At 39.6% G+C, this 13,460-nt stretch overlaps 1 protein-coding gene across 1 annotated transcript in view; it reads left to right on the forward strand.

Moving 5' to 3' along the window:
• Window positions 1-13,460, forward strand: part of LARGE1 (LARGE xylosyl- and glucuronyltransferase 1) — a 263,658-nt gene that overhangs the window by 141,270 nt on the left and 108,928 nt on the right. The window contains exon 6 of the mRNA XM_079303344.1: window positions 59-182. Coding sequence (XP_079159470.1) covers window positions 59-182 — 124 coding nt within the window. The remainder of the gene's footprint in view (window positions 1-58; window positions 183-13,460) is intronic.

Genomic DNA, 13,460 nt, shown 5'->3' on the forward strand with positions numbered 1-13,460 from the left:
TTAAGAAAAGGAGTTAGAAACCTTGGAACTAATATGTTTCTCTCCCTTCTCATACCAGGCGAAACCCACTGCACTTCCACCTCATTGCAGATGCAATTGCCAAACAGATCCTGGCAACTCTGTTCCAGACGTGGATGGTCCCTGCTGTGCGCATCGACTTCTATGATGCAGATGAGCTCAAGGTAAAGACAGACAGACACGGGTGTCAGTCATAAACTTCTGATCTGATGTCACCCCTTTGCTCCTCTTCTCCCTTGACTGGTGAATTGCAGGGGAACTACTGCCTAAAAATACTCTCCCTGATGACAGCTAATTCTAACTGGCGTGATTGTAACCCGATTACGCTTAGCTAGGAGATGCTAAATGGCTAAAATCAGTGCACTTTCTCTGGAATGAGAGCAGCTAATGAATTATTTTGTTTAGCAGCTTAGAATTTTACCTGCTAAGTAAGAGGATTCTGGCTGTCCATCTGATCATATCATGTTTTTTTAAGGATAATTCATCCTAGTAGCAATGGTGGAATCTTAAGTGTCTTGCTCAATAAGCCCAAGTCTGTTATTGGAAACACTCAACTACCCTGCATTCCCCAAGCACAGGTGTGTGAAACCCTAAGTACACACACTGTGATGAGGTAGCATTAATACAATAGGTACCTTTTTTTGTCTGAATGCCCTTCCAAAAGGAATGAATATGAAAAGAGTTCAGTCAACAGGGGGGAAAAATCTCTTACTCAAAATAATTACCTTTTCATAGTTAAAAAGTTTAAATCAGAACATAGAGGCACAGCATTGAATTTCAGCTGTATGTTTTTTTCCTGTGGAGGTAGAATCAAGTATTCAGATTTTAGCATTTGAAGTTGGTGGCAGTAATTTCTATGACTTGCCAGACTGTTCTGAGCAGCAACCTGAAACAAGAAAAAAAACCAAAAATTTAGCAAATTGCAGTACTTACTAAGGGGAAAGTCAGAGCACATCACGTTGTGAAATACTGAGTACAAAAAGCTTTAGAAAGATACAGAAAAGGGAAAAAAATTGATTCTTGAGAAAAATACTTCATTTCTGTTTTTATTTTTCATTGGTTCTTCTACATGAAGCCATAAGCTGATATTAACCTAATTAGCTGGAGAGCTTTCTTCTGCTCTTTATAGCTTCATAGCAAGGAGGAGGTTTGTTCTTACAAATCTTGTACGTGTCTATGTTACATGTGCTTTTCTGCAAATTGTAGGGTTTTTAATTAGCCTCTCAGCTGGGGAAGACAGACCTCTTAGTGTTTTCCTTCTGGTCATTTGGGTATGGTCCAATCTAGTTAAGTAAATAATAACCAAGAGAGCTTACTTCAGTGATCCCCAAATTTCTGATTTATAGGCAAAGCACTCAGCAGATACAAGGCTACAGAGCAAAACTGTGTTGTCCCTCCCTCTTCGCTCAGCCTTAATTTTTTATGTGTCTGGTGACCCAAATCAACACTAGACTATTTTTCATGTAACCCATAGGCTTTAGGTTGAGGACCACTTTCTAGCTGGATGCAGGTATTGATAAATAGGTCTTTTCAGGTCATAAATAGGTCTTTCCAGGTTTGCCCCTCTTGTTCAGAGCTCATCATTCTCCATACCAAGCAATTTTCCTGAATTCAGTGGCCAAAAAAACACATTATGTAGTACTGAGCATAGGGGAATGTGACAGACACTGCCAAAGGAGAGCAGAGAGTTATAAATACAAACAGAGTTTTAAAAACCCGGGAATGATGCTGGCTCATATCCAGATCATTCTGCAGGTTTTAGCAAAGATGACAGAGGAGCTGTTTACAGACAGCTGTAGCAGCTCATCTCATTTGTTTCTTATGTAGCCCCTAGAGAGGATTTAATGATTGGTTTGGGTTCATGTATTTCACCTGCACTCTTGGGAGCTGTATTATGCTGCCTGGTGTTAAGAAAACATACAACTGATGCTAGATGTTTACTAGAAAGCCTGTCTTTCTCTGAAGTGATCTATGGATTCACTGTTACAGTATATACTATGTTTCAGTTTAAATGACTCTCCATAGTTCTTTTTTAAACCTGTAATCAATACCAATTTCTGACTTTTAAAAGGGTTTAAACTGAGTAATAGCATGAGAACTTTCTGCTTAGCTTTCATTCACCAGTGTTCAGTTGTTTTGGAGCACATTTTAGCTGCTACAGTAAACATTCTATTTCATGTTTGTTTTTTTCCCATTGGATATGTATAAGCTTCCAGTCTCTTCCTTCTAATGCAGCAGGAGCTGGCATGTTAGATTAAGTCCTGGGAGAAGTTCTTCTGCTCCTGTTCCTGCTCAAACAGTGGAAGGGATCACATAACATTAGATCCTTCATAAATAGTATGGATGCTTTTTTTGTTTTCAGGTAGCTATTCAGGCAACTGTTTCCAGTAGTGTATCCATTTTTTAAAAGGCAGAATTTGGAGACTAAAATATTTGGTATTTGGCAGTGTTTCTTAACATATCCTGCAGTTCTTAAAGTACATGATGTTTAGCTTAGAGTTAGAGCAACCAGTGTCCTGAAGAAAGGCATAGAAAATTAATCTTGGCTGTGGCTGTTGTTTTCTCTCAGGTTTTAGGGGAAAATTGGACACTGCAAGAAAGTGAAGGCAAGGTACCATGGATTATATCAGAATTTTTAGGGCCAGTAAACCAACATACCTATTTTGCTTCTGTGAATTAGGCATGTCAGATGTTCCTTTTAAAATTTAGAGAAGACTTACTTTTCCTTTTGCAAAGTGACACAGCTGTTCACATTCCTGTTGCACCACAAAGGGCCTAGAAGGAGGTGCTGCCAAACTACCAGCAGCCTGCTTGGAAGAGGGATGAAGCACAGGAAAGAATGGCCAGGGAAAAGTGTATCTTTGCTTGGGGCACATGATAGGGGATGGGATAGAAAAGGAGGAGACTTAACTGAGGAGCTGAGCTGAAACAATAGCATTTCCAGGAAAAGGGTCAGACACAGTTGAGATGGTGGCTTGCTGGATGTATTTCTTCAGACCAGTTAGTTTAAAGGTTTTAACAGCCAGTTCTGCTAAGATGCTTGTAACCTTCCCCAGCATAACTTGGCCTGTCTCCTCACTGCCTTGCCAATAACCTCAAGGGAGATAGATGAGTGCTTAAAAGCTCTCCTTCAATTTACAAGCTGTTGGGATTGTGAACTCTCTCCCATTAACTAAACTTGCTACGTGCAGTTAGTAATCAGCAATAAGCATCCTTGAAGTGTGGGCTGCTGGTAATGGTGCCAGTAATTGAACTATTCTACAGCTACATACTTCATTCTTGCTCTACTCAGTATGGCCCACACATAACTCTTCCAAATTTATGTGGACACATATGGCTGTGACTGCAAACTGGAAAGTTAGTTGGCAGTGTAAATTCACTTTATATGATCACTTTCATTGTGTTAATCAGCTTTGGTCTAATGTGGTAGATGGATCTATTACAACAATGCATCCCACAAAATAACTGCAAACTGAAAATTGTCTTCTTTGAACATTAAATAAAAGAAAAAAAAGCCTGTGAAGCATTCATCTATTACAGCTGAGATTTGCAAATATCAGGCTGCAGAGTATTGTGGATTTTTCAGTTCAGTCTTACGTGAAGAAACTCCAGAGCAAACTATTGAAGGTGTGCAGCTTGGGCACTTGGCTTCTGCACTTCATTTTTAAACATGGAATCTCATGTCAGTTCCCTCATAAGGAAATACAGGCATTAAATCCATTTTGATCTGCACTGTCCCAGAGCAGAAGGAACAGCTGATAAGGCAGTACTGTATGTGATGGGTGGAATACAGATGAGATGAGTTTGTTTTCCCAGATGTTACCTGACACGCTGATGACAACTTCAGGAGAACTGAAGAAGGCAGAATGTAGAATGAGCAGTTGCCTGCTCTGCTGTGAGTAAATGGCCCAGATACACAGTCACTTCATCACTGATAGAGCAGAAAAGCCACCTCCTTTAAATAGTTAGTCCACATGTGCTGCAACTGATTTATGAACTTGAAGGGATGGTAAATAGGTTTTTGTAGTAGATGAACATTTGATCTGAAAGGGAAATATGAAAAGCTCAATTCTTTGCTATATATATATGGACAATAGTCCAGCTTTTACTGTTCTCAGAAACAATAAACCACAAATCTGAGCACCACTGCTGCATTAGATGATTTCATATCAGAAATGTTGACGTCTGCACACTCAGTCAAAATCAGTGGTCTGATCCAGCACAACCAAATTCAGATAATGCATGGCATAAAGATCACCTATCTTTGGGCATTTACTACAGTATGAGATGAGTTACTTCTTAGCCACTTTCATCTGAATTTTGAATACAGTTCTCTAGGTCAGCATTTGGACAAGCATCACAAAATATTCTGAGTTAGAAGGGGCCCACAAGGATCATTGAGTCCAGCTCCTAAGGGAAGGTCCATAGAGAGATTGAACCCATGAGCTTGGTGTTATTAGCACCATACTCTAGCCAACTGAGCTAATAGGCAAGGGCTATGAGATTTAATCAGAAAAATAAAGTTTAATTCTTTAATTATGATTGTAGTGTAGCTTGCTCTCAGGGCTATGCCTGTGTGCACCCCCAGTGCACTTAAATTCCCACAGTGGTCCAGGAACTCCCAGGCTTGTTGTGTGTACAGATGAGATAAAGTTTGGTTTGAGACAGCAGCCCAAGTTGAAACCAGGTGATTGATGGAACTCTAGCACAGTAAGTATTTGACTGCTTGTTACAGGAGCGATCCTGGTGGGAATTTCAGACAGTTCTTAAGATTTCCCAGGCAGACCCTGCTGTGCCTACACCAATTTGTATGCTTGAGCATGTCAATTAACATCCTGGGCAAAGAATCTGGCTGTCCCAGATATTCACAGACAGTTCCTGCTGCAAAGTTAATCAATTGTACAAGAGTAAGAAAATCAATAGGAGCAGTTCCTGCATGTGTAGAAATGATCATGTAGGACAGTCTTTTGTACATACTTAAGATAGGAAATGTTTTGTACATAGATGAAGGTGATCTGTAGTGAGGCAGTACACATGTCATGCAGTGGCCAGATAGGACCATGGGCCAGCTGGGTTACAAAAATTGTACAGATATGTGTTTTAGGGAGTCTCACCCAATCCATCTAGGATGACCCTGTAAGAACCCTTGCTATGGAGACTCCCTTTACCATCCAGACAGCAAGCAAATGTCCTGTCTGGCACATTGTATTGCCCATGCAAAAATTATTGTAAGTCAAAATCCCAATAATGTTAGCTGTTTAAAAGTACACTCAGTATGTGAGTGTCTTGGCAGCAAATTGCACCAAAAGCAACTCAAATGCCATGAAATCTTTGGATTCCAGCAGAAGCTCTTCCAATGAATGATAGTTGTGATTGGGCTGTATGCAGTGTAATACTGCCATGTACCAGTTTTGGAACCATGATCAAACAAATACTTCTAACAGAATGGCAGCTACCACCAGCTGGGCAAGGGAGAGAGGGATTCTGATGGGCAGTTAGGAAGATGTGAGAGTGTATTTGATGAACAGATCACTAGCTTGGTGTTTTTCACATCAACTTAAGAGGGTGACAATAATAGAAGTGTTGATAAAGCCTTGAACAATAAAATTAGTCAGCATTCTCCTGCCTTCCACCATCTTCCTAGTCAAAATATTTCACTAGATATTGCAGCCATCCATAACAATCTGTCTACAGTAATAGTGACTGACCCCTAAACTATCATGGATTGTAAGGGTTTGACTGAATTTGCATTGCACTGCATGCAGATTATATATTGTTAAAGGCAGCACAGGGTTGTTTATCTTTTAAGTAGCTCACTGTGTGCCTCAGAGGCAAACACACAAAAGTTATAAAGCAGAAGTGCACTACTTTCCTTTGTTTCTTTTCCACTTCATATGCAAGATCTAATTGCTATTAATGCAATATAGAATGAGAAACCCAGCATCTGTTTATGTTTACATTCATTTACACAGCAGTAAGTGTTCAGTTAAAGTGTTTCTGCAGCACTGAGATTTTGGTCTAAAACTGTCACATGTTATGGGGGGCTTGAAGTGCTCCTGCATTTCAGCAGCCTTTTCTTTGTGTAAACTGACCTGCACACATCAGTGAAATAGTAGGCATAGACTGCTGTTTCTTCCTGCCCTTTCCCCTTCTCTTCATCTTTTTAAAATATGCAAATTCAAGATTTTGGAAAACAAAGTCTATAATCACAACATTTTGCAGATTTTTATAACTTGTATGGCTTAGTTTTAGATTAGAATTTCCCTTTTATAATTGAGATTTTGTGTATTTGCTAGTGGTTATATTGAATACTAGAGACCTGAAGTCTCAGGTAATAAAGTAGCTTGTGGTTGTGACACAGGGCTGCCATGTTAAAAACAGGGTCTTTTATACATGGTTTTCAGTACAGACAACTGGAAATTAACAAACCTGGTTTTGTAAGCCAAGATATTTTCCTTCAGACTGTTTGGGAGGAAATCAGTATCCACCAAGACACAGATATTAATTCAAACTCCCCAGCACAGTGGAACCTTTGTGAAGAGGTCAGAATCTATCCTGAGTAGCCCAAGCAGTACTTCCTGTGTCCTCCCAATCCCTCTTCTGCACAAAAACAAAACAAAACAAAAAAACCCCAAAACATAAGAGAACCTTGCAACATTAGAGACTGTTATCTAGGTGTATTTTTCAGTATTATTCAGACCTAGAATATGAAGAAAGTAATTTTACATAAAATCAGACTGTGTCTTACATTTCTACATATTCCAAACAGGTGGTCAGAAAGAAGTGCCATGGACATCACTGAGGCTGGTCAGAAATTGGTCATGATAATGGGACTCAGTGCCTTTCTGACTTAGCAGTTCTCATCTGCTTAGTGACATGTAGTTTTCATGAGCAGCATCACCTCTGATTCTGTGGAGGAAGGCAAGATACCAAACATGGAATAGTTTCTTGATGATTTTTATGTAGTTTCTCTTCAGACTTGCAAATACAATCAGCTAATTTGAGATTTAGAACTGTTAGAGTTTGGTATACTCAGATGAAGCCCAGTGTGAGGCAAGAAGGTGCAGTATTTCCTGAACTTCTTGAAAGGGTCCCAGTCTGTCTCCTGTGTTACACTGTGCAGTGCTTCTACTACTATTCCAGAAGTATGTCTGACTTTGTAAACTCCTTGTACTTTCTTACTGTTGCTGGTGCTTTGAAAAAAACATTGGAGCTCTTTGTTAGTTTATAATTTAGCTCTAATTTCTGTGGACCTCTCTGTAGCTCCACCTTTTTCTTAATTCTAGAGAAAAGCAGTAAGTTATTTTGTTCTATGTCCACCAGGAAGACAGGATAGCTGCTCTTTGTAACATATGTGGAGTGAGAACTAAGGAGCCAACTCTTCCATTTAGCATCACCCACATTTGTATCATAGTGGCTGACTGTGACATTTCAACAGCAAGGATTTTTGTTTGGCATTCAGCTTCTTAAACATTGCTCATTGCAGCAACATGTGCTGCACCTCCGGGGAAGGCAATTTTAGCAGAGAACGAGAAAAAGATGAATAACTGCACATGAGATTTTCCAAAAATTCTTCAATTTGAAAAAAATTGAAAGCATGCTCTGGGAAATCCTAAAAAAGACACATCTCAAACTAACTTGGGCAGCTATGTTCCGTGCATCCCCATTACACCAGCTGCTTTCTCATAACATTATCACCCACCTATGAGAAATGAGAGAATTGCTCTGTCCTAACCTTGGATGTACAGTAGTTAGTTGGACACTTTGGTCTGCATGGGGGTGTAGGTTGTATATCCCCTGTACTTGCTGGGAGAGTTAATGGTCATCCTGTGCTCCAGCACTATTTGTTTGGCACCTGGAGGTAAAAAGCTGGGAAGACACATAAAGACTAGAGTCAGATGGTCTTAGATCTTAATGGCTTTTCAGTTGCTCACATGGACACCTCCCTGTCCAAGGGCATTTGCTTAATCACAGGAGAACAGTAGTGACTGTTGAAGGCATTCCTGTTGAGGATCAGTATTGATGTGAGCATTTTATCAAAATGCTTATAGATTTACAGAGAACTGAAGTGTATGCATTTCCATGTCTGATTGATGAGCTGAAAAAGATAGGAGGCTTCAAGGACTCCAAGAATATTCTTGATTCACAACCAGGAAGCTGACATGGGTAGATTTTCTCATTTGTAAAGTATGTGGTATTGGCTTATTTCTAAGAAACAACTGAGAATCAGGGAAGTGTTGGGCAATAGATCAGATGTGAGCTACTTCCCATGGAGTAGTTCAGCAGGCAGTGTAGGCACTAATTATTCTGGAGGACTGGGGCTGAAATAGTCATTCTTGTGGAGAAAAATGATGTTCACCTTGTCTGGGCACACCTTTTTGTGTGACACGTTTCCACAGCACTGAAAATAAAGTCGTGCTGTGTGCCTGGCACAGCACAAGCACACACTGAAGTCACTTTTCTCATAAGTCTTCTGAAACCATCTCAATCCAGGTAAGGGTGTCCAGGCTGATTTTGATCTCAATATTTGCTTTAAACGGGAGGATCTGTAATAACATTGTTAATGGAATGCCATTGACATCACCTCTTTTCGGGTCAACTTGATACGAGAACATTTGAACTTCTAAATTGAGAAACTTTTTTTTCTCTTAGTGAAGTTATCACTTTTCAGGTCAATCTGCAGTCCTACAAGTTTCAGTTTTTGAGATACATAGTGAGGTTATTAATGAGATGCCACTTTTTCTAATAACAAAGGAAAAGAATGCTTTTTCACCCCCTGTCACATTTGCTGCTTCTTGGACTAGGTTATTGTTAGTTTTGCTTTTTCATAATTATAATACCTTTTATCCTTTATTATTCTTTTTATTTCAGATGTATTCCTGGTGCATTTTAGTCCCCAGGAGTGTTTTGATGTATTATTATGCTTAGCACTGGAGAAAAGAACACTGCTTCATGTCATTTTTGTTCTCATGAAGCAATAATTGTGATATAAGAAGTTCTGCTCACCTGGCCTCCAACTCTGCAGGGGTGGAGCAGGATTTGTTTTCCCTCAAATTCTTTGCTTTTGGTGAAAATAAGAAACTTAAGAGTTCTTCATGGGATATAGCATTTATTCCGCTAATGAATGTGTGTTCTACCTACAAACACCTTTTGTTTTTTTTTTTGGTGCAGCATTTTCAGATGTTGAAGTTCTACTATTCTTACTCTTTAGGCAGAAACAGTAAAAGTTTAGGTCTGGGGAAAGGTGATTTCATTGGTGAGATTGCTGATAGTAGGTAGGGTTTTTCTTTGGAATAGAAGAATGGATCCTTTTTCTCATATGTATTGGCTATGCTTTGACTTGGTATTAGGATGTCAGAGATTAGTGGAAGCTGTGTTCCCAGATCCTTTCCAGAAACCATCCTAAGACATCAGGAAAGTTCTTTATTGAGAGAGTCACTGGAACAGGCTCCTCAGGGTCATGTCACAAGCTCTGGTCATGAGTCCAAGCCTGACCATGGACAAACCTGTTTGTCATATGGTTTAGTTTTAGGTAGTCCTGTGAGGAACAGGGAGTTGCTCAGTAATTCTTATGATTCCCATCTAACTTGAGATAGTCTATGATTCTGTGATTCTTTATTTTGCAGCTCTGGCTGTCGAATACTGTTTTGTATGGATACAAACTGGATGGGGGTCTTTGAGGCTTAGAAGGGTGGGAAGTCATTTCCTCAACATTCTTGGTGTCTGGTTGAGAATGTTTTTGCACATTCACTTTGCACATTAGACCTGCAATCTTCTGCCAGGCATTATTTGGTTAGCAACAGTCACTGGAACTCTTCTGCAACATTCTTTCATCATCCTTAAAAAAGGATTTTGCAGTAGGGGGATGTCCTGGTTTGAAGGACAGGTACCTGCTGATAAAGGCAGAAGCTTCTCTTTGAAATGGAGAATGTAAACCCCCTCCCTCCAAATTATTGTAATTTTGAAATATAGAGACTCTCAGGCAAATATATGGGAATTAGGAATAACAGTTGTTTACTAGGAACATTAAAATAGAAGTACAGTATTATAAAGAGCAATCCCAACCCTGACAGAGTCAGAATACAACCTGACACCCTGTCAGTCAGGGTGTTGGTAGCAGTCCCATTAAACTGGCTGCAGTCCTCCTGCAGTGGCAGATGTGGTTCAGCTGAAGCAGTGGCCCAGTAGAAAGGTGCAGCCTTCCTCCAAAAGTCCAGAGATGATGTGGAAAGGTCCAGCTTCTCCTCTGGAATCCAGTGGAAAGAAGGTATCTTGCTGTCCAAAATCTCAGTTTTTATCTAGGCAGGAAAGGCTTGGCTCCTCCCCCTGGCTGGAGCATCTCCCAGTGGGATGATGTAATTTTATCAGTCATACAGTGGGACTCAATGGGCCAGCAGCAGATGATCTTCCTGGAGGGAGGGTGGGTTGTGGAAAAGATAAAGATGCTTGCTTCCCCTTGTCTTAAAGATGGCCCATTAGCAGATGGTATGTGCCACAGAGATAAGGAATCACTGCCCCACCCTCTTTTAACAGCTGGTGATAGAATACACATTTCTGGCCACATCCTATATTGCAACCCAAGAGAGGAAAGAATCCCACTTCAGATAAATTTTTGTCACTAAGTTTCATCTGTTGTCTATTCAGCAAAACATGTTTATGCAGGATATACTGTTGCTTTTTATTCTGGACAGTGCATCTTGATGACACTGGTTTGTTACCCTGACGCCATGCAGAATGCAGGTTGTGTGCCTCTGGGCTTTGACCCCAAGAGCTGCATGAAAATGTCTTAGAACATGGAATGGTTGCAGCTAAAGTGTATGTACTTGCATAGTTACTAAAGTGAAAAGGCTGACAGTGATAATATTTTCATGGATTTGTATCTTCCCTGATGAATTAGCACAAAGAGCTTGTTGATTGAGTTCACTAGCAATTAAAGCAGGGAATTGATCTTTCTTATCTTTCCATACAGATGAAGCAAGAAGGGCAGCCATGAGTTTTCACCACTGGGCAAATTCTAGCCAGTCCTACCTGTCAGTCAGCTCTTAGCAGAAAGCTCTGGCTTCCTGCCATTTTATCTCCTTCAGCTTGTTTGTCTCTTTTCACTCACTCACTGATGGGAAGAAAGAAAAATGGCTTTATGTTCTAGAGAAGATTTGTACTTTTGCCTCTTCTGCAGAGGTGGGACTGTGAAGTTGGTGTTTGGCTGGTTCTCACTGACCTCTCTTGGGATGCTCAGACCCTTTTAGGTCCTCCACCCCTGACTGCTGCTCTGAAAACAGCTGGGTTTGATGCCAGAGGCCTCAAAGGAACAAGAAACAGCACTGAGACTGGCCAGACTTTTCCATTCTGCAGCCTCATCTTGCACGACTGAAGAGAGGAAAACAAAGAGGGTATTTTGGAGATAGCAAGAAAGTGAAAAAAGTTACAAAGTCTCAGATGAGTAAGGAAAAGGATTCAAATAGAAACTGGCCATTTGAGTTTGATGGGGCTAAAAAGGTAGGAGAAAAGCCAACTAAATACCTAAGGGAGGGAGACAGTCCTTAAAAATCCCAGTAAGTGAATTATCATACAGAAGAAACTGTATGGCTGAATGTCTTGTCTCTAAATGCCAGAGAAAAAAAAAAAAAAAGAAAAAGAAAAGAACCACATCAGTTTTACTTTTTGTCTGCATTTGCATCCATGTAAAGCATGGATAAGTTCTTGGCACCCTCAGTTAATTTTGTTGTTAAGGAAGTTGTTTTGAAGAAGCATCTTTAAATCAGGTTTTTCCCACTTGTCTGCCCTTTGTGTGTATTGGTGAGAGATTTGGAAAGAACATTAAAAAAAAAGAAAAAATATCCTCAACATCAGTCAAACTGTGTTATGGACTTGCTACAGAGATGATAATTAATTTGCAGTTATTTTCCTTTGCTGAATGCTGATGCTGATTTTGGAGTTTTGTTTGTTCTGCTTTTTTAATGTCTAATATTCTTTCCAGTTGTGGCTTGCTCTATGGTTTCTGCATTTGCTCTGCATTACCCAGGACCCAGAGCTTCAAATAATCATCCATTTCTATCTCAACGTTTTTGCTCACTGTTATTTGTATCCAGACTTGTTGCACACATTTGTGGAAGATATCCTCTGTTTCTTAAAGTGAAGATGAGACAGAATCCTATTAAAGTCAGCATTCCTTCTGTGATGAGCAAGAACAGCCACAAAGGCCAGCAGAAACAGAAAAATTATTTTAGCAGAGATGTATAAATTCCTTTCTCCTTACAATTGTTTCTTAGACCAAGTTATTATTATTTCTTAACATACTCAGAAACCAGAAATTCTAAACCCAGAAAAGTTACCCATCTTTGCTGGATTTTTGGTTTCCTTGACAACCATTCATATAAATAGTAAAGACTTGTTATGGGGGGGAATATCAGTATAATCAAAAGCTGTGAATCACCCAGGAAAAAACTAAATTCAATGTGGAAGGTACAAGTTATCCAGCAAACATTAATAGAAGAGTCTGTTTTTGTTTAAATAAGGCTCTTCTGTTAATGTTTGCTGGATGCCTGACAAGGATGGAGCAAAGGCAGTGGTTTTCTGAAGGTGAGATGCAATGAAATTCCTTTTGGCATTCCTTCTGTGACAAAACTGTTTGTGATAACAGTAATCTTCTTTCTCTCAAGATCTTTGATGACTTTGAATTTCTCAATCTAGGTTGTTTCTTTTATTATTAATATTATGGTTATCTGTAAAAAAATGTGCTAAAGACAGGCATGAATGTTTACTCCTATTTTAATGCTAACCCATTTGTCTCCTCCTTCAGTGATTCAGTTAACCCAGTCTCTGCAACATGGTGTTGATACTGCTCTTCTGGAAGCATGAGAGTGAGGAAAGAGGATGATCAGTCACATGTCCCTGCAAAAAGCTTAGATATTGTGAGGTATAGTCAGTGTAAAATGGGAAGGATTATCCTGGAACTAATCCTGAACAGTGCTAGTGCTGCTGGAATTGTGACTCAAGTTTCAGGAATGTGGGAAGAGGCATGGCATATATTCACAGCAGGATGAAGTTCTCCCTGTGTGAAAAACAGTGATGAGAAGAAATGTGCATCAAGAAAACTTCTTGTCCTGTGCCAGCAGATCAATATTATTTGTTGATCCCTTCTTTTTATGTTTTATGTTGCCAATCACAAAATATGATCATCATTAAAGCGGTGGCAGTATTTTCCTCCAGTTTAGAAGTGACAAGAAAAAAGCCCCAGTTCTGTTAGTTTTGTCTTAAATGAAAGCCACATGATTTAAAAAAACAGTATCTTGCTACTTGTAGTGTTCATAGTAGCAGCAAAGCACTAAGCAAGTAATGAAAAAGCTGTGAAAACAAGTTGTCAGCTGTGTCTAGAAAGTTATTTATCAGATCTGAGAAAATAACAATTTTTATTGTTATCTGATTCACACATCACAGAGTTT

This window comes from Erithacus rubecula (assembly GCF_903797595.1).
Source record: "Erithacus rubecula genome assembly, chromosome: 4".
Classification (NCBI taxonomy): domain Eukaryota; kingdom Metazoa; phylum Chordata; class Aves; order Passeriformes; family Muscicapidae; genus Erithacus; species Erithacus rubecula.